Source organism: Geotrypetes seraphini, chromosome 18 (assembly GCF_902459505.1).
Source record: "Geotrypetes seraphini chromosome 18, aGeoSer1.1, whole genome shotgun sequence".
NCBI classification, from domain to species: Eukaryota; Metazoa; Chordata; class Amphibia; order Gymnophiona; family Dermophiidae; genus Geotrypetes; species Geotrypetes seraphini.
The window spans coordinates 11,921,719-11,949,675 of NC_047101.1; the positions used below are offsets into that span (position 1 = coordinate 11,921,719).

The 27,957-nt window shown below is 43.8% G+C and overlaps 1 protein-coding gene across 1 annotated transcript in view; it reads left to right on the forward strand.

Annotated features, from left to right (window-relative positions):
• The window catches only part of TGFBI (transforming growth factor beta induced), a 53,124-nt gene extending 30,293 nt beyond the window's left edge, over positions 1 to 22,831 (forward strand). Inside the window, exons 8-17 of the mRNA XM_033927561.1 lie at positions 1,991 to 2,203; positions 4,835 to 4,972; positions 7,356 to 7,492; positions 9,520 to 9,656; positions 10,659 to 10,789; positions 11,619 to 11,743; positions 16,858 to 16,960; positions 17,930 to 17,982; positions 19,853 to 19,874; positions 21,860 to 22,831. Of these exons, the coding sequence (XP_033783452.1) occupies positions 1,991 to 2,203; positions 4,835 to 4,972; positions 7,356 to 7,492; positions 9,520 to 9,656; positions 10,659 to 10,789; positions 11,619 to 11,743; positions 16,858 to 16,960; positions 17,930 to 17,982; positions 19,853 to 19,874; positions 21,860 to 21,900 (1,100 nt within the window). The 3' untranslated portion in view covers positions 21,901 to 22,831. The remainder of the gene's footprint in view (positions 1 to 1,990; positions 2,204 to 4,834; positions 4,973 to 7,355; positions 7,493 to 9,519; positions 9,657 to 10,658; positions 10,790 to 11,618; positions 11,744 to 16,857; positions 16,961 to 17,929; positions 17,983 to 19,852; positions 19,875 to 21,859) is intronic.
• Positions 22,832 to 27,957: the final 5,126 nt, after the last annotated feature.

Genomic DNA, 27,957 nt, shown 5'->3' on the forward strand with positions numbered 1-27,957 from the left:
TCAAGGCGCCTCCTGGAGAGAAATCCTGTCAACTGAGAGGGTTCAAAGAAAATATAATTGCAAGATTTATACTTTACAATACATTTGCAAGGATATCGTAAAAAAAATGATGCCCCCATTGCAGCGACCCCAGGCTTAAGAAGCAAAAATTCCTTCCTTCGTTTCTCAGATTCCCTTGTCACATCCGGAAATATTTGAACTTTATATCCAAGAAATTCTTTATATCTATTCTTAAAATAAAGCTGTAATATCCCATTTTTATCCGGTGATAAAACCACCGTAGCTAATCGGGTAGCTGGAATAGCTACCTCCCTCATTGAAGATTCCAATAATGATGTTATGTCCATCTGTTCGCCCTGACCTTGTTGTTCTAATAGATGTTGTTCTTCCAAATTTGTTGATGTTGGCAAATAATATATTTTAGAAAAAGGAGGAAAGGCATCATTAGGGACATTGAGAACTTCACTTGCCCTCCAATTCTTAGTGAAAAATTGTTGCTATTAAAATCTTTTGGTTAGTAAGAACAGTAAGATAATCCAGTCAATATTCAACTGGTAGCGCTCAGCATTTTTTTAAACACTGACTGCCATGGCTGAATTAGGCCCTGATATTCAATGCTGCGACCGAGTATTGGCAGCAAAACCCCCCTGAAAAACAAGTCTCAGTGCAAAAAAAGTTAGGGCTTGCTTTGGGATTTGTATGACTTAAGGAAAGCTGTCACAACAGAATTTCACACATACATGCAAAAACTTTAATTATATAAATGTTGTGCCGGAGTGCCCTCAGTGTGGGGTTGTAGGCTCTTAAGAGCTGCTCAACTGAGAAGTTCTAATGCTCTGAGAGATACAAGAGCCAACACCACTTAAAGATCAGCCGCATAGCATCTGCTCCTGGTGTGCAATACATCAAACTAGTGAAAAAACTTTCATGTCTAACAGTAGTGGCAAAAAAAATAATTTCCATAAGCAACACAAAAGCCCCACTTTTTAAGCAGTCCTGTTTATGAGCTAAACCTGGTCGATTAGGTCTGAATATCGTGACCTAACTGGACTCTGTCCCCAGAGTACACCCGACATAACAGGCTTGAGGGTATACATATTCAGGGTATACATATTCAGGGTATACATATTCAGGAAGCCCTGAATATGTATACCCTAGAGGAAAGGAGAGACAGGGGAGATAGGATTCAGACGTTCAAATACTTGAAGGGTATTAACGTAGAACAAAATCTTTTCCAGAGAAAGGAAAATGGTAAAACCAGAGGACATAATTTGAGGTTGAGGGGTGGTAGATTCAGGGGCAATGTTAGGAAATTCTACTTTACGGAGAGGGTGGTGGATGCCTGGAATGCGCTCCCGAGAGAGGTGGTGGAGAGTAAAACTGTGACTGAGTTCAAAGAAGCGTGGGATGAACACAGAAGATTTAGAATTAGAAAATAATATTAAATATTGAACTAGGCCAGTTACTGGGCAGACTTGCACGGTCTGTGTCTGTGTATAGCCATTTGGTGGAGGATGGGCAGGGGAGGGCTTCAATGGCTGGGAGGGTGTAGATGGGCTGGAGTAAGTCTTAACAGAGATTTCGGCAGTTGGAACCCAAGCACAGTACCGGGTAAAGCTTTGGATTCTCGCCCAGAAATAGCTAAGAAGAAAAAAAAAAAAATTTAAATTGAATCAGGTTGGGCAGACTGGATGGACCATTTGGGTCTTTATCTGCCGTCATCTACTATGTTACTATGTTACTATGAGGTTTAGCACTAACTGGTCATTTTCAGCAAGGAGGGCCAATTAAGTGTCGCCGAAAATGACCAGATAGCTACAACCAATGGAGTTAATCGGTCGGCGACCATGTCCAGCTGGTTAACTCGCTTTGTGCATTGACAGGACTGAGTTTTATATTTATAAGTTACATTTTAGCACTTTACTCCAATCCATACAATCCTTTGTGTATCATCCAGATGGGTTCAACTGTCATACTTTTTGTCTTGCAGACTTATTAAGCCATCACATACTGAGAAAAGCTCAGTGTTCCGAAGCCATTATTTCCGGGGCTTCTGTAGAGACTCTGGAAGGTTCATCGTTGGAAGTTGGTTGCAGTGGTGAGGACCTGACCCTCAATGGAAAGGCTATTATTTCGAGAAAGGATATTTTAGCTACAAATGGGGTTATTCATTTCATTGATGAGTTGTTGATTCCAGATGCAGGTAAGGTTAACATTATATTCTCATTCAGTGTTGCAGAAAGTTGGGGGGGGGGGGGGGAAAGTGATTATTTACTGTGTATTCTCCTGATATTTTGCACAGCATGAAATGTTGCTGCTCCTTGGGTTTTGGCCAGGTACTAGGGACCTGGATTGGCCACTGTGAGAATGGGCTTCTAGGTTTGATGGACTATTGTTCTGACCCAGTAAGGGTATTCTTTTTTTTTTTTTTAATCTTTATTGATTTTTAATCTAAAACAGTGTCACACAAATGAACAAAAAGTAGGTATTACATACATTACACTAATATCTGTACAGGTAACATATATATAATTCAAGATTTTCAGTTATCCTACATATAATAATAACATAATATAACGTATAAATAAAGAATAAAGTTACCCAAATATCCCCATCAATATTTATTCCCCTCCCACCAACCCCCCACCCCCATGGATGTGTAAAGGTAAATGAACAAAAGGAAAGATAAGATAAATATACATTATTATAATTTTACAAATTTAGTCAATGGGCTCCAAACTTTATTAAATATACCACTAAATCCCCTACACTCTGCATTAATTCTTTCATATCTGTATGTGGTTCACCCACCAAAAAGTATAACTTATTCTGTCATGGCTATTCTTATGTTTTTACGTGAGCTAAGTATAGGACAATTAAACCATTGTAACATCACTGATGAGGTTGGCCACCGTGAGATTGGGCTACTGGGCTTGATGGAGCATTGCTAAGCATAATTCTATAATAGGCACTTAACCTTTATAGAATTGTGCTTAGTGCCACACTAGTTGGCGCCAATCACCAAATATATAATTTCACAAGAACACTATTTTCTTAAAGCAGACGTGGCCAGTATATACAGTTATTAATATTCCTATAAGGATCCTCACATAACCAAATGAGTAGCGTAACTCGCTGATGGTTCCAATCTTCATCGATCCTGGTGAAGCGGACAGGTTAAATACCGATAGCAGTATCATTTGAATCACATCCCAGACCCTGAGGAAGTGATTGAAACGCATCAGGAGGGGTGTAGCTAGCTTTCTCACTCCAGTCCTCCCCAGGGCTTGAATGCAGCCGTTGGAAGGTTTCTCTCCTTCGGGATCCTCTCACTCTGGGACCTCTCTCCAATGATCTCCTTTGTGGCACATAAACACCTCCCTGCTGAACCCCGCCCCCTGACTCATCAGGGTTACCATGTTAAAGTAGCTCAACACTGAGCTATAAAGTCCAGTGTGGTCTGGAACATGTAGTCCTCTCAGTCTTGGACTGGCAGCCCCTGCTGTATGGGGGTGGCATGGTAGCATTAGCAGGGAGAGGGGAGACATGATCGAAACATTTAAGTACCTCACGGGACGTGTCAAAGTGGAAGATGATATTTTCTTTCTCAAGGGACCCTTGGCCACAAGAGGGCACCCGCTCAAACTCAGGGGCGGAAAATTTCATGGCGACACCAGAAAGTATTTCTTCACAGAGAGAGTGGTTGATCATTGGAACAAGCTTCCAGTGCAGGTGATCGAGGCAGACAGCGTGCCAGACTTTAAGAATAAATGGGATACCCATGTGGGATCCCTACGAGGCTCAAGATAAGGAAATTGGGTCATTAGGGCATAGACAGGGGGTGGGTAAGCAGAGTGGGCAGACTTGATGGGCTGTAGCCCTTTTCTGCCGTCATCTTCTATGTTCTATGTTTCTATGTAAGATAACCCCTTACTCTTTCACAGGCAACTTAACCAATTAAGCCATATTCATCACCCCTACTTGCTTAAATCACTCGATTGTGGCTAACCACCAATCTTGAGCCGCATTTAACCAGTTAGCATTGCTGAATAATTGTGGTTAGCACCTGAGCTGGAGTTGGCACTTGCGCAATTAAGTGCCAATATTCAGTCCTTGACAACATAAGATAACCGCTTAAATTTGGCCACAAGTTTAAGCAGTTCAGCTAATGCAGTCAAGAGCTGAATTTTGCACTGAACTGCATAAGCTTTAGCAGCCAACCTAAAATCAGATATTTACTGCTGGTGGCCAAACATAGCTCAGCATTGACCATCTGGTGGCAGGCATAAAAACACTGACTATCATCAGCTGATTATCGGCCAGATGTTAACTAGGTGCATCCTTTTAAAGTTACTCCCCCCTCCCCTGTGCTGTAACCATAGGGGTTATAGATGCCTTTGGAAGTTAGCACAATGTAGCACTTTTGAAAATTTACTTGGACTCAGTACCTACATCTGTATACCTACGAATTGGATAGTGCAAGAGGAACGGGCAGTTGATGGACATCAAGGCAGAAGAATACGATTGTTTCCTCTTAACGTCTTGGTTTAGGGGCCAACGTACGGGTGTACATTGGGAGTTTGAAAAGAGCATTGGGAGGAGATCAGTAGAAGGTCTGATCTCCTTTTAAAAGACTGAGGGGGAGTGAGGAAGATCAGTGTTTTTTTTTTGCTTGGGATGAATCTATAACAAGACTTTAGCTGGCTAAGACTAATTTTGGATGATTATCTGCCAAAAATCAGGTTGGGTAGAATCTACTGAAAATCATTCGGTCAGTTTTTGAAATCTGTCCTAGTCAACATTTACCATTCTTCTTTTTTTTTTTTTTTTTTAGCTAAGACTGTGTTTGAGTTATCGACTGCTTCTGACGTTTCAACAGCTCTAGATCTATTTAGACAAGCTGGCCTAAGCAGTCACCTTGTTGGGAACGAGCGCGTGACTGTCCTTGCACCACTGAACAACGTGTTCAAAGGTAAACGTTTCAATAATCATGCCCGAAGTGTCGTGCTTTGCCTTAAAACATTTGATCAAAAACTATTCATAGTGCTTCATAGTTTTTTTTTAAAAAAAACCCTGAATATTATGACACACTTAGAGGTCTTTTTATAAAGGATTTAACGTGTGCTAATGAAGTACTTTTCAAGTTTATTTCAGATTTTTTACCTCACCTATCATACGGTACGTCTAAGTGGCTTACATTCTAGTGTGCATTAAGGCCTTGATTCTATAAAATGTTCTACCATTGGACAACTAGATCGGCACACCTAGCCAATCAAGATGCCTATCTTACCCTCCCCCTCCTTTTACTAAGCCACAGTAGAGGTTTCGACTGTGGCCCAGAGCGCTAAATGCTCTGACTCTGCTACGATGCTGACAGAATTTCTGTGAGTGTCGGAGCATTTTGTGCTCCAGTCTACATTAGAACCTCTCATTTTTTTTTTTTAAATTGGTTCAGTCAGCACTGTTCATTAAAAAGCACCATTAAAAAAAACAATTAAATTAATAATTGTGGTTAGCACCTGAGCCGGAGTTGACACTCGCGCGATTAAGTGCCAATATTCAGTCCTTGACAACATAAGATAAATAAATTTGGCCACAAGTTTAAGCAGTTCAGCTGAGGCAGTCAAGAGCTGAATTATGCACTGAACTGCATAACATAAGAAACATAAGAAATGGCTTCGCCGGATCAGACTCTAGGTCCATCCAGTCCGGCGACCCGCACCCGCGGAGGCCAAGCTAGGTGTTCTCTGCTGAGAAACCTTGTTTACTCGTATCCCCCAATGTGATTTGCAGCCAACCTACAACCAGATATTTACTGCTGGTGCCCAAACATAGCTCAGCATTGACCATCTGGTGGCAGGCATAAAAACACTGACTATCACCAGCTGATTATCGTCCAGATGTTAACTAGGTGCATCCTTTTAAAGTTACCCCCCCCCCTGTGCTGTAACCATAGGGGTTATAGATGCCTTTGGAAGTTTGTCAGTAGGTGCCTAACCGGTTAGGCGTGATGTAGGCGACTATTGGCACCTACCGGCAAGTAGATGTGGTTAGGGGCAGAGTTTGGCCATGGATTGAGTTATGTGCAGAAACCCCTGGCCTGTAACTGGATTTGGGCCCCACCAGCCTTGATTCTACAAATGGTGCTTAACTCTGAATGGCATGAAATGGTTCCTAGACAACCCCGCGAAAGACAAAGGCGCGCGCCGACAACTGAGCGCAAGACGGAGGCGCACGCCGAAGAAAACTACAGTTTTTAGGGGATCCGACGGGGGGTTTTGTTGGGGAGACCCCCCCCCCCAGTTTACTTAATAGAGATCGCGCCGGCGTTATGGGGGGTTTGGGGAGTTGTAACCGTCCACATTTTACTGTAAACTTAACTTTTTCCCTAAAAACAGGGAAAAAGTGAAGTTTTCAGTAAAAGGTGGGGGATACAACCCCCAAACCCCCCACAACGCGGCGCAATCTCTATTAAGTAAAGTGGGGGGGGTTCCCCCCCATGCCCCCCCCCGTCAGAGCCCTAAAAACAGTAATTTTCTGCGGCGCACACCCCCGCACTGCGCTCAATTGTCTGGGTGCGCCTTTGTCCCGGCACGCTTTTGACCTGACACCGCATGAAATAGGTGCCATTTTCCTAGGCACCTACCGAACTAGGCGTTATTTATAGAATCAGGTCTTACGTGCCATGCAGCCCTTAAGTGCACAATGGGCTGCACCTTAGTAAAAGTATAGGACTTTCTTTGCAAGTATTGACTGTAATTTACTGGCATAAGTTTAATAATACTTGCACCATCACTCTTATCCAGTTGGGATTTCAGGACTGCCACAGTGACTATGTAGGAGATAGATTTTCATACATTGGAGACTCAGAATATGCAACCGTATCTTATTCATATTTGTCGGGGCAGTCCTGAGAACTTGAAGCCTCCGTGACCAGGTCGGAAGATACTGTTTTAAAATACCAGTGATACTATCACATATTTTCATTGTAAGCACTACATTGACGATCAGAGACTTCAAGTTCATGCGAACTCTGAAGGAATCCAAAGAAAATTTCCAAACAGCGAACTGCCCCAGACTCAGAGGGTCATCCAGCGAGAATGATGTCATTCGCTAGTAATTTCTTTGATTAATAATATTCTCCACACAGGATAAGCAATCCAAGTGTCACAGTGGGCTTCTGGAAGTGCCAAATCCATTCTGGCTGCAAATGTCATTACACAAACAAGATATTTCTTCATAGAATTTCTGCAGTAAAGATAGAAAACTCACCAGTGATCAGAGGAACGTTTTCTAGTTGTTTTCTTGGTATCGGTCTGTATTTTGATGCATTAATTAGCTTTGTTACTCTACAGCTGGAAATCCTTCTGTGAATAGAGAATTGTTTCAGAATCACATTGTTAAAGACCAGCTTTCTTCCAAATACCTTTACCATGGACAAACCCTGGAGACCATGGGGGGCAAAAAACTGAGAGTATTTGTATACCGCAATGTAAGTTCACATTTGTTTATACCTTTCAAATTTGGTGCCGGAATAATCTATCTGTCTGTGTGTGTGTGTGTATGTTTCAACATAACTAAAATGCATGGAGAGATTTCAGCCAAACTTGATATACATATCACTTACTATCTGTGAAAAAATACTGGGGGTAGGTGGGAAGGGGGTCGCACACACAGATACATCCGATTTTAAATATATAGATGGAGCTGCTTTGACCAATTGTGTGAAGCTTCGGGAACGATGTCACACACTCATTTAACAGTATATAAGGAAGTGCAGCTGTGGTGTGGTGTAGCCTAAACAGAAAGTGAAAAATGAAAATTTGTGTGTGGTTAATCCTCAAGTGAATGTAAATCAAAACCCAAGGGAATTTATATCCGGGCAACGCCGGGTGATCTTTTCTCTTTCATGGATATGATGTGATGTACCCTCACTTTGATCCATGTTTCTATTTGTTTAGTTTTTTTAATTGTTTAGAATTTTGTAGACATGCCGTGTGTTTTTTAGCTATGCGTGTTAATTGTGAGCTGCTTTGGCCAAAAGCAGATTATAAATATTTTAAATAAATACAATGCAATAGCAGCAGTGAGTCAAGTATAGAACAATGAAGCCATTGTGACATCACTGATGAGGTTGGCGCTTAGGCATTATGACATCAGGGAAAGGGTTTGGGACTTGTATGCCACCTTTTTGTATTTTTACAAACACACTCAAAGCGGTTTACATCTAGGCACTTCAAGCATTTTCGTTATCTGTCCTGGTAGGCTCACAGTCTATCTAATATACCTAGGGCAGTAGAGGATTAAGTGACTTGCCCAGGGTCGCAAGGAGCAGTGTGGGGTTTGAACCCACAACCTCAGGGTGCTGAAGCTTTAGCTCTAACTAGAGAATGACACGGTGACAAAATTCATCACCGTTCCCGTCCCCGTGGATAACCGCGGGAAACCATCTTCATGTCATTCTTTAAGGAGAGAGGAAAGAATCAGAGTATAATTGGACACAACCACTGACCCGCAAGCTTTGCTCTGAAGAATGCTGGGGTAGAAGGACCGAGATTGAAACAGACACTACAGAATGACAGTCTCTGGTATCCAGAGCAGATATTGTGATGTCATAATGCCTCATTCCACCAGTGCCTAAGAGCCAATCACATCAGTGATGTCACAATGGCTTCATTATCCTTGGCTCCCATAAGAATCAGAGTATGAATGGCCACAACCACTGACCCGCAAGCTTTGCTTTGAAGAATGCTGGTGTAGAAGGACTGAGGTTGAAACAGACACTACAGAATGACAGTCTCTGGTATCCAGAGCAGATATTGTGATGTCATAATGCCTCATTCCACCAGTGCCTAAGAGCCAATCACGTCAGTGATGTCACAATGGCTTCATTATCCTTGGCTCACATAAGAATCAGTGTATGAATGGCCACAACCACTGACCCGCAAGCTTTGCTTTGAAGAATGCTGGTGTAGAAGGACTGAGGTTGAAACAGACACTACAGAATGACAGTCTCTGGTATCCAGAGCAGATATTGTGATGTCATAATGCCTCATTCCACCAGTGCCTAAGAGCCAATCACGTCAGTGATGTCACAATGGCTTCATTATCCTTGGCTCCCATAAGAATCAGAGTATGAATGGCCACAACCACTGACCCGCAAGCTTTGCTTTGAAGAATGCTGGTGTAGAAGGACTGAGGTTGAAATAGACACTAGAAAATGACATGGGATTATTTCCCGCGGTTATCCGCGGGGACGGGGACGGTGATGAATTTTGTCACCATGTCATTCTCTAGCTCTAACCACTCTCCTCCTAGAATGTTAGCTTAAGACATTTTCTTGCCTAACTTTAGGCGTGAGAATTTATGCCTGCCAAAGACGGATGTAAACAATCATGCCCAACTACTTCCATGATCAGCCTTATTTAAAATAGCCAACACAAAAGACTTGAAATTAGTAAATAGCGTCTGACAGAGCTTTCTCGGGACAGCCTTTGACATTTCTTCTTCATTTTATAGTCTCTCTGCATCGAAAACAGCTGTATTGCTGCCCACGACAAAAAAGGAAGGTTTGGCACCCTGTTTGTAATGGACAAAATATTGACTCTTCCTACGGGAACAGTTATGGATGTACTAAAAGCTGACAATCGCTTCAGGTACCAAGTCACATACTACGCTGCTGTGATTACAACTTCGTTAAATATTTGGAATATTCACATTAAAATAAATTGACTAACTCCGACTGTCTCACACTGCAACTACATGTATTTAGGACAGCCAAAATGGCTTTGTATCTTATTCTAATCCTTGATGATACTTATGAATTTTAACCCGTGTATAAATTAAGGGCTAGCGGTTCAGAGAGAAAAGAGATTTAAAATATTCACTCAAAATGCCAACAGTACTGAAGAAAAGGCATGCGAGACGTCCCTCCAACCAAAAAACAGCCTTTATTCGTTCATAAACACAGCCCCCCACAAAGATCCTAGTTTCGGCGTATATAAACGCCTTCCTCGGGGGAATTCGTTCATAAACACAACTCCAACAAGGATCCTAGTTTTGGCGTATATAAACACCTAGAGGTTTTTTGGGACTTCCTGTCTACTTTGCCAAGTGCTTTTACCACTACTGCCATTTGATCCAGTGTCCCCTGAAGAAGGCGTTTATATATGCTGAAATGAGGATTTGGTTGGAAGGACGTCTCTCTTGCCTTTTCTTCTGTACTGTAGTTATTATATAACCATGTGCTAAGGCTACTTTTTACCACATCATAGTAAAAGGGTCCCAAATTGTTTTCTTTACCTTGAAGTCTACTATGGGCTTGATATTTACATGTACTGGGATTAATTCTCAGCATCGGGATAAAACGGGCAAAGCACAAAGGCCCTGATTCTATAAAAGGTGCCTTCAGGTAGAGGCCTGGATTCGGGGTGCCTACTGATCTAGGTACTTAATTTTATTATATTAATTGGCGCTGATTGAAAGCCAATTAAATTGCTTTGAATATTGGATAGAGTGGGTACTATTATTACCGTTTCTGTTATTGTGACTACTTTAGTGATTTTTTTTTTTTTTAATGATTTGCTAGGCCCTGTCATCCACCGAGAGAGATTTTTTCCCTCTTGTCCTATTTAAGCACTTTTTTTTTTCCTTTCTAGCATGTTAGTGACAGCAATCCAAAATGCAGGACTCACAGAGACATTGAATAGAGATGCTTCCTTCACGATTTTTGCTCCAACAAATGAAGCTTTCCGAGCCATGCCACAGGAAAAGCGGAATAAAATAATGGGTAAAAGTATTATAGTTTTTAACAACAGTGGCATAGCGAGGGAAGGAGCCCCATATTCTTTCCCACCTAGGGTTACCAGATTTTACTACTGTAAAATCCGGACCCATGGTCCCACCCTAGGCTCACCCAGTTCCACCCAGCCGTTCCCCCGTTCACGCATGATGTCACTGCATTGCATCCGTGCATGCGCAGATGCTTTCCCGACACGGTCCCGAGCTGGAAGCTGGGTTTTGAAAAGCCATCTGGATGCCTGGACATGTTCTCTAAAAAGCGGGCATATCCGGGTAAATCAGGACATCTAGTAACCCTATCCCAACCACTCATGCCCCCCACCCTTTGTGTACCTCTTCAAATCTTCACCAGTAGCGAGCAACATGTCCTCCTGCTGCTCATGATGGTCTCAGCTCTCCCTCTGATGTCACTTCCTGGTCCTGCATAAGTGCTAACTCCCCCCCCCCCCCGAGACCTCTCACAAAATCTACGGCTACGGTTTTAGCAGTTAGTGCTGGTAGCAACACTGCATGGTTAAGTGTCTGCTGAATATCAGCTGACAGCCCCGCATGGGTGATTTAACTGGACAGTGACTTCTGCTGGTTAAATCGCTTTGAATATCAACTTCTAGGATTCTGACCCATTCTGGCAATCATGCCTGAGGGTTATCTTTCAAAATAAACTTGCAGATCCATAGATACCACATACCCATGGACCTGCTAGCCCATTGTGTACTGTAAAATTGCCCCCTTGTAGGCTATACAGGTTGTCTAGGGATAGTCCAGGACCAGCATGAGAAACATTGTCTTATTTAAGATATTTTCTTCTATGGTACTAGGTAATGCTAAAGAACTGGCCAGTGTACTCAAATACCACATTGGAGATGAAATCCTAGTAGGTGGAGCAGTTGGACATCTTATACGGTTAAAATCACTCCAGGGAGAAAAGTTAGAAGTCAGCTTTGTAAGTACTTTTCATTCAGTTTAACTACGTCACTCTTTTCAGCAGACACGTTTAGGTTAATTTCACTTTCGAATTTGTGGTTGAAAGGACCAGGTCTTCAGTAGTGTTTTGAATTTCCCAAATGAAGATTCACAGTGGATATTATCCGGAAAAGAGTTCCTTAAAAGTGGACTGAGGTAGCAAAGGCTGGTGAACATGTGACATCATCATTCATTAATTGGCTCGTGGCACTAATCTAATCTAATCCTTAGGTTTGTATACCGCATCATCTCCACGTTCGTAGAGCTCGACGCGGTTTACAGTAGGAGAAATAGGAAGGAACTACAACAGAGGGTTAGAGGTAGAAGTGTGAAGAAAATTTAGAGGACTTGGGATGCCAAGATATAAGAGTTTCCTTGATTCCTAAGTTGGACGGAGACTTACATTTTTTGAGAAAAGCCAGGTTTTCAGATGTTTGCGGAAAACTTGGAGAGAGCTCAAGTTCCGAAGAGGGGAGGTAAGGTGTTCCAGAGCTCAGTGACTAACTCTTAAATCATAAATTTGAATAAGGGCAATATCCAAAGCACCGTTAAAAATGCGTGATGTAATCAGCTTTCATTATGCGCCTTTTTACTATATATATCAGCCTTCCAGATTCTCAGCGGGGCCACCACGTCCTCAAATCATTCTCATAGTACGTGGCTTTATGTTCCAAATCATCACTGGATCGATTATTATATTACTTTGTTAACTTAAACTTATTTATCCTTTAATAATTATGTACTACAAAGGACTTAGCTGAATGGTCTCACCTTGTACAGGGATAGATACATCAACATGGTTCACCCATTGGACTTTTTAAGGGTTTTTTCAAGGCTACAATTCCCTATAATCAGAAAAGAGAAAACACTTAGGCCCTAATCTTCCCATAACCCAGCTAGTTAATAAATACATAAATATATCATTATTAGAACTCCTGCTTAAAAACTCTAACCCACCTAGTTTCTTACCTATTTTGCTTTAAGCCATCTAGTAAGAATGGCGACCGCTTCTTCCTCTTTCAAATTTAAGCACGCCCTAGACCCATCAGCTGACGCTTACGTCCATCCTTCAAGTGTCAACGTTAGACGTCCGGGCGTCCTCCACAACGTCTTTTTACTACCTTTGTATTACCAGATGATATATATATATATTTTTTATGAAACGCACAGTGACCCTAAAAAGAAATAAACACGAGCCGCGGTGAGAGAAGGCACGATGTAGAACTGAGCCTAGCGCAGACCGTTAAAATAGGACTTTTCGGCTCCACGGAGAACTGAGGAAAGACGCACCCCACGCAGGGCGGGCAGGCAGCCGTGAACCCCCCCCCCCCAAAGCTCCACAAGAAAGTCCCCCGCAAAGCCGTCTGCATCCGGGCTCCATGGACGATGCCACCCACATGCAAGAATATGCTACCTGCTTGTCCTCTTGGCTTTTGGGAAGTTTGGTCTCCTTTCCTCTTTCTAATGGAGCAAATCTGGACCCTGGAATAGGCTTGATTCCCTCGCTAAACAAGAGTGGCCCATTCTAACTCATTCTTTAACCCATAGGGGGGGGTAACTGTATTTAACCAGTAGATCCAACGTTGTTCTATTAATTTAATCTTTCTTCCCAATTTCCTCCCACCCTCCCTTAATCTAGACCAGGGGTCTCCAAAGTCCCTCCTTGAGGGCCGAATCCAGTCGGGTTTTCAGGATTTCCCCAATGAGTATGCATGAGATCTACGTGCATGCGCTGCTTTCAATGCATATTCATTGGGGGAAATCCCGAAAACCCGGTTGGATTGCGGCCCTCGAGGAGGGACTTTGGAGACGACTGGACAAGACCAAACATGGGCAACTCCGGTCCTTAAGGGCCGCAATCCAGTCGGGTTTTCAGGATTTCCCCAATGAATATGCATGAGATCTATGTGCATGCGCTGCTTTCAATGCATATTCATTGGGGGAAATCCCGAAAACCCGGTTGGATTGCGGCCCTCGAGGAGGGACTTTGGAGACGACTGGACAAGACCAAACATGGGCAACTCCGGTCCTTAAGGGCCGCAATCCAGTCGGGTTTTCAGGATTTCCCCAATGAATATGCATGAGATCTACGTGCATGCGCTGCTTTCAATGCATATTCATTGGGGGAAATCCCGAAAACCCGGTTGGATTGCGGCCCTCGAGGAGGGACTTTGGAGACGACTGGACAAGACCAAACATGGGCAACTCCGGTCCTTAAGGGCCGCAATCCAGTCGGGTTTTCAGGATTTCCCCAATGAATATGCATGAGATCTACGTGCATGCGCTGCTTTCAATGCATATTCATTGGGGGAAATCCCGAAAACCCGGTTGGATTGCGGCCCTCGAGGAGGGACTTTGGAGACGACTGGACAAGACCAAACATGGGCAACTCCGGTCCTTAAGGGCCGCAATCCAGTCGGGTTTTCAGGATTTCCCCAATGAATATGCATGAGATCTCTGTGCATGCGCTGCTTTCAATGCATATTCATTGGGGGAAATCCCGAAAACCCGGTTGGATTGCGGCCCTCGAGGAGGGACTTTGGAGACGACTGGACAAGACCAAACATGGGCAACTCCGGTCCTTAAGGGCCGCAATCCAGTCGGGTTTTCAGGATTTCCCCAATGAATATGCATGAGATCTACGTGCATGCGCTGCTTTCAATGCATATTCATTGGGGGAAATCCCGAAAACCCGGTTGGATTGCGGCCCTCGAGGAGGGACTTTGGAGACGACTGGACAAGACCAAACATGGGCAACTCCGGTCCTTAAGGGCCACAATCCAGTCGGGTTTTCAGGATTTCCCCAATGAATATGCATGAGATCTATGTGCATGCGCTGCTTTCAATGCATATTCATTGGGGAAATCCCGAAAACCCGACTGGATTCGGCACTCAAGGAGAGACTTTGGAGACCCCTGATCTAGACTGTAAATTACCTTCCACCATAACTGTCACAATATGGGACTTATGAAGGTGTCAGTTGTACATTTGGTGGACAAGAATGTATCAATTTCTAGCTTATGTTATAGAAATCTTTGTTTACACATGGTATGCACAGAATCCAAGGGGCATGTCCTAAATGTGGTTCGGCAGACCTTTGAAGTAGACAGGGATTTCTGATTTTGGAATGGATATACATATATACATGGATTTATTTATATACCACTTCTAGCCTACACGTGGTTTATATTCAGGTATTCAAGCATGTTTCCCTATTTGTCGTGATGGGCTCGCACTCTATTTACCCCCCCCCCCCTCTTCTACGAAACCGCGCTAGCGGTTTTTAGCGCAGAAAGCCGCGCTGCATGGCCCGCACTGCTCCTGAAGGTCATAGGAACTCAATGAGCGTCGGGAGCAGCGCGGGCCATTCAGCGCAGCTCTCTGCGCTAAAAACCGCTAGCGCGGTTTTGTAGAAGAGGGGGTTAATGTTCCTGGGGCAATGGGGGATTAAAGGGATTAGTTAATATGATTTATGTCTGCTTGTTTGGACCAGTGATTTGGAGGAGGGATTGCGGGGTGAAATTCGCTCATCTCTCTAGTATTCTTTGATTGGATACAAATTTCATATTCTACAAATGTTCTCTTTCACTATTTGGGCTACTCGAGGGACTAGGCACATTGGCCTAGATTCACAAACAAGTTGCCCTATGTTAGGCACCCACCAGCTCCTAATGTAATGTGGAGGAGTGTGTGGCGCAGTGGTTGGATCTACAGCCTCAGCACCCTGGGGTTGTGGGTTCAAACCCCGTGCTGCTCCTTGTGACCCTGGGCAAGTCACTTAATCCTCCATAGCCCCAGGTACGTTAGATAAATTGTGAGCCCACCGGGACAGAGAGGGAAAATGCTTGAGTACCTGATTGTAAAAACCGCTTAGATAACCTTGATAAGTGGTATATCAAATCCTAATAAAACTTGAAACTTGTTTAATTGGGGTTAAGTGGCGCAATAATTTATCGTGCCATTAAAATCCAATTAAACCTTCACTAGGATAAAAAAATAATAGCCACTGCTACGTGGCCTCTGGGATAGTGCCTAAGTCCCTGGCCGCTAGCAATGCATAGCGGCACCAAAGCTCAGCGGTGGGTGTGTTTAGGGCCGGTGCCAGACTTCAGCATCGCTATGCGCCGCTGGTCGCGATTCTGACAGGGACCCTAGGCGCCAGAAATGTAGTCCTGTTAAACCCTGGCCTTCATTTCTGGCGCCTAGGGTCCCTGGATTCTAGACGCGGCGTATGTAATGTAATGTAATTTATTTCTTATATACCGCTACATCCATTAGGTTCTAAGCGGTTTGAAGAAAATATACATTAAGATTATAAATGAGAAGTAAGAAGGTACTTAAAAAATTCCCTTACTGTCCACGCGGAAGGCGCCCATTTGTAGCTCCTGCCATGGTAGACGCCGCTTCAAGAATCAACCCCATTTTTCTGCCGGACTTTCCTTTCACATTAGACCACAGACAGCCATTTTCAGCAAATATAACATGATTATTGTTAAGAACATAAGAATTGCCGCTGCTGGGTCAGACCAAGGGTCCATCCTGCCCAGCAGTCCACTCACGCGGCAGCTCCAAGGTCAAGACCAGTGGTCCAAATGAGTCCAGTCTCACCAGTTTAGCATGAACTTGTCCAACTTTGTCTTGAATCCCTGGAGAGTGTTTTCCCCTATAATAGCCTCCGGAAGAGCGTTCCAGCTCTCTACCACTCTCTGGGTGAAGAAAAACTTCCTTACGTTCGTACGGAATCGATCCCCTTTCAGCTTTAGAGAGTGCCCTCTCGTTCTCCCTACCTTGGAGAGGGTGAACAACCTGTCTTTATCTACTTTGTCTTGAGTCCCTGGAGGGTGTTTTCCCCTATAACAGACTCTGGAAGAGCGTTCCAGTTTTCCACCACTCTCTGGGTGAAGAAGAACTTCCTTACGTTTGTACGGAATCTATCCCCTTTTAACTTTAGAGAGGGCCTTCTCGTTCTCTCTACCTTGGAGAGGGTGAACAACCTGTCTTTATCTACTATGTCTATTCCCCAGCATCTATTTTATACTTTTATGAATATTGTGATCTTTTTATTGATTAGTTTTTTTTATTTATATTTTACAGAGGAACAATACAGTACATGTTAACAAAAACCCTGTTTCTCAAGCTGATATTATGGCCACAAATGGTGTGGTTCATGTTGTCAACACTATCTTAGAGCCCCCAGGTAAATATGAATGTTTATGAAATCATTCTAGCTTCTCATACAGCACTAGCAAAGCTAAGCAATATGATGCTATTTGATTGGCTTGTAAACATTTATCATGCCATGGTTTGGCAGCTTGACCTCCAGCAGTAGTACTTCAAGACTACCACTAGGGGGTCACAGGTGACATGAAGAATCTGGGAGCAAAATGGAGGCATAGTGATTAGGGGAATCATTCCTGTTCCCCTCTAGACCACCATGGAGAGCTCCTGGGGGTGGAATTAAGAAATGTGGGAGCCTTGATGCTGGGAGGGGGTTCGATGAGGTTTCACTACATGGGGGGGGGAGTTAGGAGGTTATTACATGCTTCTGGGAGGAGGGTTGGAAGGGTGTCTTATGTACTTTTTATTTGCTCAGGGAAGCCTAGCACAGAGAGATCAGGGGTAAACAGAGTGCATGAATGTTGAGTGAGCTGTGATTTTAAATAATTGCCCCATGCACAGTTTGGAGACAGCATTTATTTATTTATTCAATTTTCTATACCATTCTTCCAGGAGAGCTCAGAACGGTTTTCCCTGTCTGTCCCGGTGGGCTCACAATCTATCTAATGTACTGGGGGCAATGGGGGGATTAAGTGACTTGCCAAGGGTCACAAGGAGCAGCTTGGGTTTGAACCCACAACCCAAGGGTGCTGAGGCTGTAGCTTTAACCACTGCGCCACACTCTCCCCGCAGTGCACGCTTTTCCATGTGCAGCTTTTTAAAATCAGCATTCCCGCTGGACATGCCAGCAAATAAGCTTGCATTTGCCCATGCACATCTAACGTTCTCAAAGTCTCTGCGTTTGGCAGAGCTTTTATAAAATACAGGGGAAACTGTTCATATCCTGACTTAGACGTCTCAGTCCCCAGTCCATGAAGTACCTTTGAATGAAAGCGGAATATAAATAATAAACTATAAACGATCTAAAATGAGCCTTTTTATTTTTCAGTTGTTAAATTTGACGTGACTTTAGATTCTGGACTGGCTGCTGCATTCTCTAAGGTAAAGGTGTTTCATAAACATCACAATATATTTAGAAATACTGTAAATCTAATTTCTCTTAGTCCAAGCATCTTTGAAGTGGAAGAAACTGAATTAATTTTGTACAGATATGATTTTAGTCAGGATTATGATTAAATGCAAAAGCCATGAAGTAGAAGAACAAGCAAAGGCTACCTGCCTCGAGAGAGTACTACAAGCAGAGAAGGACATGCAAGGGAGATGTCTTAAGCAACCAAAGCAGGGTCTTTGTAAGAGAGTTCCAAAATGGGACGTTTATTAGTAAAGTGTTTATTATTAAAATGTCCCAACAAGGATCCAAGTTTCGGCATCGACAGATGCTTTCATCAGGGGACACTCGGGCGTCGGTCACAAAAGTGTGGGTTGTAGAGTAAGGGAACACTTGGAGCCTGGCGAACACGCCCAAAAAACTGAAAGCCATGAAAATATTGGTAGATTAGCTTATATTCTCTAAGATCTATGGTCTCCCCTGCTCGTTGGCTAGGAGAGAAAGCCTCTTCTTGCTAATGATGGAGGGGTTCTCTGAACCCTGATACAGGGAGACAGATTTTCCCAGTCTGATACACTGTTGGCCTTCCCTCATATCATGGAATCCAACTTCTCAGATTCACTAATTCAGGAATCATTGGTCAGACATGCTGATTTGACTCAGTATTTTTTTTATTTTTTTTTTGGGGGGGGGGGGGGGTTGAAGGGACACGTATCATGTACCTTGGTAGTTTTCCTTAGGCTATGTGTTTAAAGCTGTAAATCCAGACTCTGTTTGCCTTCTCTTGCTGAAAATACTACAAGGACATTTATGTTTGAAAAGATGTGTGTTATCTTGTTGTGAAGTGAATTCAATTGTTTTTATAAGCCGTATTTGCAAACAGCTTTAGATAAGAAAAAGGCAGCTCTGCTGACCCTTTGGACTTCAGTTTATAGATAGAAAAATGCTGATTTCTTTAAAGTTTCATGTGACCTGTGTCCATATATGGTTTGTGTTTACGTCACATGCTGACACATGCTGACAACACTGATTCATGTAGAATGATATAAAAGAGATGTAAAGCTGACAATAAAGCGGACATGTTTTGGAAGATGATTTCTGGTCTTTAAGATATGTCCCCAGGTGCACCTGACTTCCAAATGACAGAGAAAGTATGGGGCAGGAATTGGGACCTAATCCTTTTCAGGGGGAAATTTTGCTCTAGCATTGCTGTCTATTGGGGAGAGTCTGTCCATCTGTCTGCTGGTATAAATGCGCAGGTTTCTTTGCTCAGGCATCAGCTTAGGTGGCCAAAGACCTATCCCAGAGTGGGAGCCAGAAATAGTTCAAGATGCAGCTTAGTAAAAGGTAGGGTTGCAAGATTTTCCAATCGGAAAACGAAGACCCGCCCACAGGCCCGCCAAGTTCTACCTATCCCCACCCTGTAACGCCTAATCCCGCCCCACTGCCTGCTCTTGTCGGGCAGAGAGGAAGTCCGCGCATGTGATGTCATCGCGTGGCGTCCATACATGCGCGGTCTTCCTCCCTGCCCGACAAGATTTCAGGAGGCTTTTCAAAACCTGGACAAAGTGCCAGGTTTTGAAAAGCCGTCCAGACCCCCGGACATGTCCTCAAAAGGAGACGATGTCCGGGTAAATCTGGACTTCTGGTAACCCTAGTAAAAGGATCATTCACTAACTTGCCCAAGATCACAAAGAAGTGCAATGGGATATGACCTGGGCTTCATTTGTTGGCAGTCCTCTGCTCTAACCATTGGACTAGTCTCCCCCCCCTCCAAAATTAGACAAACCGCTAGGAACTGCTTGTTTATTATTGATCGTAAGGCAAAAATGAAATCTGTGTTTCTTTGTTTTTGTGTTTTAGGTTTACGAACGACATTCTCGAGGTAAACCAAACTTTACGTACTCTTGCATTTTGTGATTAGTAACGTTTCAAGTTTGTTAAAAATTTCTAAGCAAAGTGCATAATAAAATTAGGGGATGCCAGAGAGTTAAAAATACGAACAAAACAAACTAGAAAGAACAAACAAATAGAAACATGGCGGAAAAAGAGGCAGAAATGCAATGGTGTAAGGAAAGATAACAATGATGGAAAAGATAAAAGGTCGGGGACACAACAGGGGCAAAATCTTTTGAAAGAATTAGAGGGTTAAGGATTAAACAGTGTACTGTTTAGAGGTCACTGAGTTGCTATAAGAAACCCCCAACCGTTGTGCTGAGGTTCTTCAGTAAAGCAAAAGTTAACACTCGTTGATATTAATGGTGCATTATGGGTAATCCTATTTGTATGGTCGTTAGACATTTGGATTTTCTCCAGATGTTCTTCATTTGTTTCTCTACAGTACTCTTCATGATCTGCCGCATGTGGTGGGGGTGGGGGTGCATGGAGCTGTTGTGGGGCTGCAGTCCATGCACGTGGCCATCAGCTCCACTGACCCCACCCCCTCCGATGACAACTATCTGTTCCGGGGCAAGGATCATCAGAGCCGACAGCCATACCATGGCTCTATGACCACTCCAGGCACCCCCCTCACTGCCTGGCAGGGGGTGCTCTGGTTCCTGGACATAAGCACTATTCTATAAACCATGCCTAACTTAAAGTGTGGCTTATAGTACAGTGCTTTTTTTCAGCACTGATTTTCTGGGCGCCATACATAAATGTTTGCCCTATTTGTGCACATGAACTGGTGCGATACAGAAAAACAGAAACATGTTGTCAGATAAAGGCCAAATGGCCCATCCAGTCTGCCCATCTGCAGCATCCACTATCTCCTTCTCTCCCTATAGACTAACCCCCTCTTCTACGAAACCGCGCTAGCGGTGTTTAGCGCAGAGAGCCGTGCTGAATGACCCGCGCTGCTCCCGATGCTCAGAGGAACCCAATGAGCGTCAGGAACAGCGCGGGCCATTCAGCGCGACTCTCTGCACTAAAAATCGCTAGCGCGGTTTCGTAGAAGAGGGGGTAAGGCTCTTTACACCTGTATTGTGAGGTCATAGAGCTTTATGGTTATAGGATGAGGCTCTTAACACTTGCATTATGAGGTCATAGAACTTTATGGTTAAGGCTCTTTACACCTGCATTGTGAGGTCATAGAGCATTATTGTTATAAGCTAAGGCTTGCATTGTGAGGCCATAGAGCTTTATGGTTGTAGAAACAGAAAAGCATGATGGCAGATAAAAGCCAAATGGCCCATCCAGGCATCTCATCCACAGCATTAATTACATTAAGGATACTGATCTGAAGCAAAACACTTTAAAAATTTCCCATAAATGACACGTGAAACTAAATATAATTAATACATTAGGGCTGCAAATTTCTATGGGATAATTGAAATTTCAGAGTAACTGAGAAGGTTTCAGATAGGTCTCCCTATGCAAAGAAAATTCAGCTGCTCAGTGGAATGCGAACACCCCCTTTCTCCTTCTTTCCGTCCTGCTATGTCGCCAGAAAATCTCAGTGATCACTACTCTGTGACACCCAGTTTGTGTGAACAGTTTCCCTCCTCTCCCCCCTCTCTCCAGTGTAGACTATTATGATATTTTAGTTGCAGGGGTGATAGAACACCGTCTCTTGCGTGTTTTGCGTACAGCGCTGCGTGAATCTGGTAGCGCTACAGAAATAATAAATTGTAGCAATATGCGATTGTAATATAAAGTAATATATAAAGTAATATAAAGTTTTAAACCTAAATAGTTTGGACTGCTGCTTAAGTGTGAAGCAGACAGAAAATTCTCATCAGGATAGGAAAGCAAGCATGACTTTTCTTTTCTTTTTTAACTAGCTAAGAAATATTTGCATATTTCCTTTATTTCCGATAACACATATTCCGATGTCAGTCTCCTTTATTGATTGGCTTCTTTCTGTTTCAGTTCCTCAAGTGCTCAAAGGGTTAAGAAGACAGAAACACTAAAAGGAATACAATTTTGGTAACAACATTAAGCAGTGTTCCGCATTGGTTCATTTAGGTTCCGTTTTTAAGGACAAGTCCTCAGACCAAATCTCATATTTCAACTCATTCATTTTGGTTTTGCTAAATGTACAGACAGCCATGCAATAACGTCCTTGTCATTTGTGACTGCTGCATAAAACATAGGAGACCAGAGGGTGCTCAATCCTTTTTATTATGAAACAGACTCGACAGGATCGTGTTTCGGCCCAAGGAGGCCTGCCTCAGGAGTCTTGGTGCTGAATGATAAAACCAAATATGGGTCAATCCAAATGTCCAAGTATTGCGATAAAAACACTAGAAAAGGCCAAAATAATGGCTGGCAACAATTGCAGCCTTCTTGTCGAGTCTGTTTCCATAATAAGAAAGGATTGATCACCATCTGGTTTCCTTCATTGTTGTTTTCATGCCCCTCACTGTTGTGAAGGCAGTTTCTTCTGTTTGTCTTTTATATAAAACATAGAATATATTTTATGTACACAAGTTCAGACAAAGTTATTACACTTAGGTGAATGTACAATACACTTCACAAATGATGGAATAAAAACAAGCACCAAAATTTGGTGGATTCGCGGAAGTTCATTGGAGAGGTATTTTGTATGGTGACCTGTCACATGCACGCATGACAATTGCGCACACAACAAATGCGTGTACTGAATGGGAGGTGACCCGTCAAATGCACCCCGACAATTACGCTCCATACTGCTCCAATCACAATCCACACTATTTTGTCTTTTTGAGGGGGGGACCCCATCCCACTACACTTAAAACATTCACTTCCTATCTAGTGTTAGGGTAAGGTCTACATGATGATTAAGGGAACCCTTTACATATGTGGACGGGGCCTGAATCTGTCACGTGTGACAAATTCAGATTGGTGTTCACATTTCACGGGGCGTAATTGTCATGCGCGGATTTGTCGGGGTGCCATTATATATACAAGGGGCTGCTGAAAGGTTCTCAACTCAGCCAAGAAGAGAATGATGTAGGGTGCAGGGGGGAAGGGGAATGGTTCACCCCAGGCGAAGTATTCCTAAGGGCGTGGCACCCCTCCTCCGCTCCTCTCCTTGCCCGTACACACACATACCTTGCCTTCCCCCGTACCTTTTGGCGAGAGGTTGCTGACCACATTGGCATTGGAGCTCTCTCTGACGTCACTTCCGGGACCCACGCCTAGGAAGTGACGTCGACGGGTGAGCCGGCATTGACGTGGGCATGCTGCTCACGCCGGAGAAGTTAAAAAGGTATGGGGAAAGGGAAGGGGGCGCACATGCAGCGGGGGTGGGGTTCGGAAGAGGGTATATTAGATAGATTGTGAGCCTGCCAGGACAGATGGGAAAAATGCTTCAGTACCTGAATAAATTAATGTAAACCATTCGGAGCTCCCCTGGGAGAACAGTATAGAAAAGTCAATAAATAAAATAATCAACTCATTAAGAACATAAGATTGCATACTGGGACAGAGCAAAGGTCCATCAAGCCCAGTATCCAACAGTAGGCAACCCAGGTTCCAAGTACCTGGCAGAAACCCAAAGAGTAGCAACATTCCAGAGCTGAGACTGTGATGTCATAATGCCTCATTCCACCAATGCCTACGAGCCAACCTCAGCAGTGATGTCACAATGGCTTGATTGTCCTATACTTGATTCACATAAGAAACATAAGAATTGCCGTACTGAGACAGACCAAAGGTCCATCAAGCCCAGTATCCTGTCTCCAACAGTGGCCAACCCAGGTCCCAAGTACCTAACTAGATCCCAAGTAGTGAAACAAATTCTAGTAAGAAGCAGTGAATTTCCCCAATCCAAATAAGGGAGTCATTTAGAAAAGAGGTCAATCACCCAGCAGTGGACCATCCAAAATGCACCCCACCAATCAACAATGGACCGGTAGATTTGACACCGGCAACCCCGCCCCCATCAACAGTCCAACAAACAGCAAGAACAAGATCAAATGAATACACATAAACATGCACATCAAAAACACAACCACACCCACAAACCAAAATCAAATAAACTAAAAAATGACCATAAATCAGTTGGTGTCCAATGTGCACTGGAAACCATGCAAAGCCAAATATGCAAATGCCAAAGGCTGAAGAACACATCCAAAACGAGAAAAGCCGTGCTCCAGTCAGAAGACCACGGGATGTCCCAAACCAAACCCAGTCCAACAGAAGGCAAGGGAGACATCTTTTTCAACCAATGATAGTCTTTATTGAGTGACAGAGTCGTTGCTCAAAAGTGTTATCCCAACAAGGATCCTGGTTTCGGCGTAGTCAATACGCCTTCCTCAGGGGACACTTTTAATGAGCTTTGAAAATCGCTGAGGCGAAATAACTCGTGTGCAAACTAACACGAACGGTCCAAGCTAAATAACTCTGTCGTCGGTTGAAAAAGACGTCTCCCTTGCCTTCTGTTGGACTGTCTTTATCTCAAGGTGAGGTGCCTTTCTTTTGCTTGTCTACCAAACCAAACCCAGACAAATCAGAACAAAAATATCAAATCAGCCCATGAAACCATTCTCTTGGCTGAGCAGAGAACTTTTCAGCGGTCACTCATAAAGCAAAGTGTTATTTTTTCCTCCTAGAAACTCGTATGACGTAACCTATGGAGAACAGTGTCTCTTTTATTGTATTGTTGGCATGCAATTTTAATGTTGCCGTTCTGTTGATCGTGAGATTAAAAAGGATTAGTATCTGTAAAATGGTTCAAGGTGCTTCCCACAAAAGATGTGTGCAAAATAAATGATTAATTTCTTAACAGGTCTTGTCTTTTCATTTTTGTATTGTCACATGCATTCTATATCTCTTCTTTAGGATTAGAGGGCTTTAATATCGGCCAGTGGCAGTGAGCATTTTTTAGCTGCGAATGACATAATTCCCAGATATTCAGTGCCAGGCCCTGTCTGGGCAGCAGCTTTGAATATCCAGGTTTAGAGCATAAGAACATAAAAGCTGCCATAATGAAGATTCATCAAGCCCGATATCCTGTTTGCAACAGCAGTACCTGGCAAGATCCCAAGTAGTAAAACAGATTTTATGATGCTTATTCTAGGAAGAAGCAGTGGATTTCCCCCAAGCCATCTCAATAATGGCCTATGGTCGTCTCTTGTAGGAAATTATCGAAACCTTTTTAAACCCTGCTAAGCTAACTGATTTCTCCACATCCTCCAGCAACAAATTCGAGAGTTTAATTACACGCCGAGTGAAAAAATATTTTCTCCGGTTTGTTTTACAGTTACTAATTAACAGCTTCATTGCATGACCCCCCCCCAGCCCTAGTATTTTTAGAAAGAGTAAATAAGTGATTCTCATCTTCCCATTCCACTCCACTCAGCATTTTATAAGTGTTTATACGGCCAGCTATCTTTTATGGAGTTAAATACAATATTCAGTATTTAACTGCCTAAGTGACACCACATGAAGGTATGACTGACATTTATACAGTCTGATTTAACCATTAAATTTAGGGAGTTCAGTGCTGAACATCGGCAATTAACAGTATAACTGCCAAGTGCACCCTCGGACTGCCCGCAAAATAACTGGCTTAGAGTTTAACACCCATCTTCTTCCCTCCGCTCCCGCATAGTCTGGCATCTGTCTTCTTCCCACTCTGTCTTCCACATTTCCCTTGGGGGTCTGTTCCTCTCCACCCTCCTTCAATGTCTGTTTTATTCCTTTCCACCACCACCCTTCCCTCCCTCCTTTACCATCTGTTCCTTTCTACTACCCTTCAGCTCCTCTCGCGTGGCTTATCTATCTACCTTCCTTCCTCTTATTTTCATGGCACGTTACAATGTAATTTGTGCAAGCCACTGGAGCCTGCAAGCTCGGTCCCTGTCCCATCCCCACAAACCATCTCGCTTCTGTGCTCCTATTTTCTCCATTTCTAATATCTCCCCTATGTATCTGTCATTGCCCCCCCTGTGTCCATATACCAGTCTGTGATGACATTCAGTGGCATTAACTGGTTAAGTCACAAATGGCTCAGATATCATGAAAAGACAATGTATATAATAATAAACACTTTCAATAATGGTTGATGCTATGATGTCCTATAAACATAGAAACATAGAGTATGACGGCAGAAAAGGGCCGGCAGCCCAACAAGTCTGCCCACTCAAGAACCCTCCCTCCTCGAGAATCCATTTTTTAAGCATTCCTCTGGAGCGACCCCCACCAGACGGTCCCATCGTCCCTTGAAGTCGTGGTACTGGCCTCAACTACCTGACGAGGAAGACCATTCCATCGATCAATTGCCCTTTCATCAATGGAATGGTCTTCCACGTCAGGTAGTTGAGACCAGCATAGGCCTATCAGGAGTGTGTGGCACGGTGGTTGAAGCTACAGCCTTAGCACCCTGGGGTTGTGGGTTCAAACCCCGTGCTGCTCCTTGTGACCCTGGGCAAGTCACTTAATCCTCCATAGCCCCAGATAGATTGTGAGCCCCAGATAGATAGATTGTGAGCCCACCGGGACAGATAGGGAAAATGCTTGAGTACCTAATTGTAAAACCGCTTAGAAAACCTTGATAGGCGGTATATAAAATCCTAATAAACTTAAACTTATTAAATAACTCAAAATGGAGGAAAAAGCCTCAGAAAAGGGCCCTCCCACCTCCACCGAAGTGGTGTGCTAAAGGTGGTGGAGCGGTGGTTTTTGAGAGAGGTCTGATCGGTCGGCATACACCCTGAGGCAGCTGATTTGTGAAACGCTGGCCACCGTTGGGGTACCGATCGGCTGAAGATAAGTGGAAAAGTTTTTCTTCTATCCCTGTTTTTCATTAGCGAAGCACAATGTAGTTTCCTGCGCTGTGGGAGTCGGGCCTGCTTCTCCCGCGCTGCTGTTCCGGTTCAGTGCACATCGGCGGCCGCACCGGCGGTCAGCGGCGTTGCTTCCTTTGCAGGGCAGATTTCGGGGCAGGAGAAAACTTTTGCTCTGCAGGCTCCATTGAATCCGGTGGCGTTTTCCCCGGAGTTTGCAATGTTAATGCACAAGGCCTTTTTAATGCAAAGCTCTCAGCCTGCTCAGCGTCTGGACTGTTCTTTGGACCAGGGGGGGGGTCGGTCCTTCAGGCTGATGGTCCTCCTCTGGAGTCTCAGGCCGCTAAGAGACGTAGGGTGATGCCTATGGACGGCGATGACCCTGCTTCAGGCTTCGTCTTTTCTTTGTCTCTTCCAGATTCTCTGGAGGACGTGGAGGTGGCGGACTCGGAGCTTGAGGATGCGCTGGCTAGGGAAGTGGATGATCCTACCACGCTACGTCTCTTTCATAGAGAGGAATTGCCCTCCTTTATTACCAAGGCACTGCAGGGCCTTAACATTTCTCAACAGGAGGCTTCAAAGAAGGTTTGGATAGGTACCTGGAGGACAAAGGGATTGAGGGGTACAGATAGGAGTAGAGGCAGGTTATAAGGATAGGATTAGAGGTAAGTTACAAAATTAGTCTGGGACCACTATTCATAGAAACATAGAAACATAGAAGATGACGGCAGAAAAGGGCCACAGCCCATCAAGTCTGCCCACTCCAACAACCCTACCCCCTTGAATTTACCCCCCTAGAGATCCCACATGTGTATCCCATTTCCTTTTAAAATCCTTCACGCTGCTGGCCTGAATCACCTGAGGTGGAAGTTCATTCCAACGATCGACCACCCTTTCGGTGAAGAAGAACTTCCTGGTGTCGCCATGAAATTTCCCACCCCTGATTTTCAGCGGATGGCCTCTTGTGGCAGAGGGGCCTTTAAAAAAGAAGATATCATCCTCCACCTCAATACGGCCGGTGATATATTTAAATGTCTCTATCATGTCTCCTCTCTCTCTACGTTCTTCAAGTGAATATAGCTGCAATTTATTCAGCCTTTCTTCATACGGGAGGTCTTTGAGTCCCGAGACCATTTTGGTGGCCTGATGGGCCGCCGCGGGAGCAGACCGCTGGGCAAGATGGACCTCTGGTCTGTCTCAGCGGAGGCACCTTCTTATGTATGTTCTTAGGAGGCACTTTATTACATGGAAGGGTTT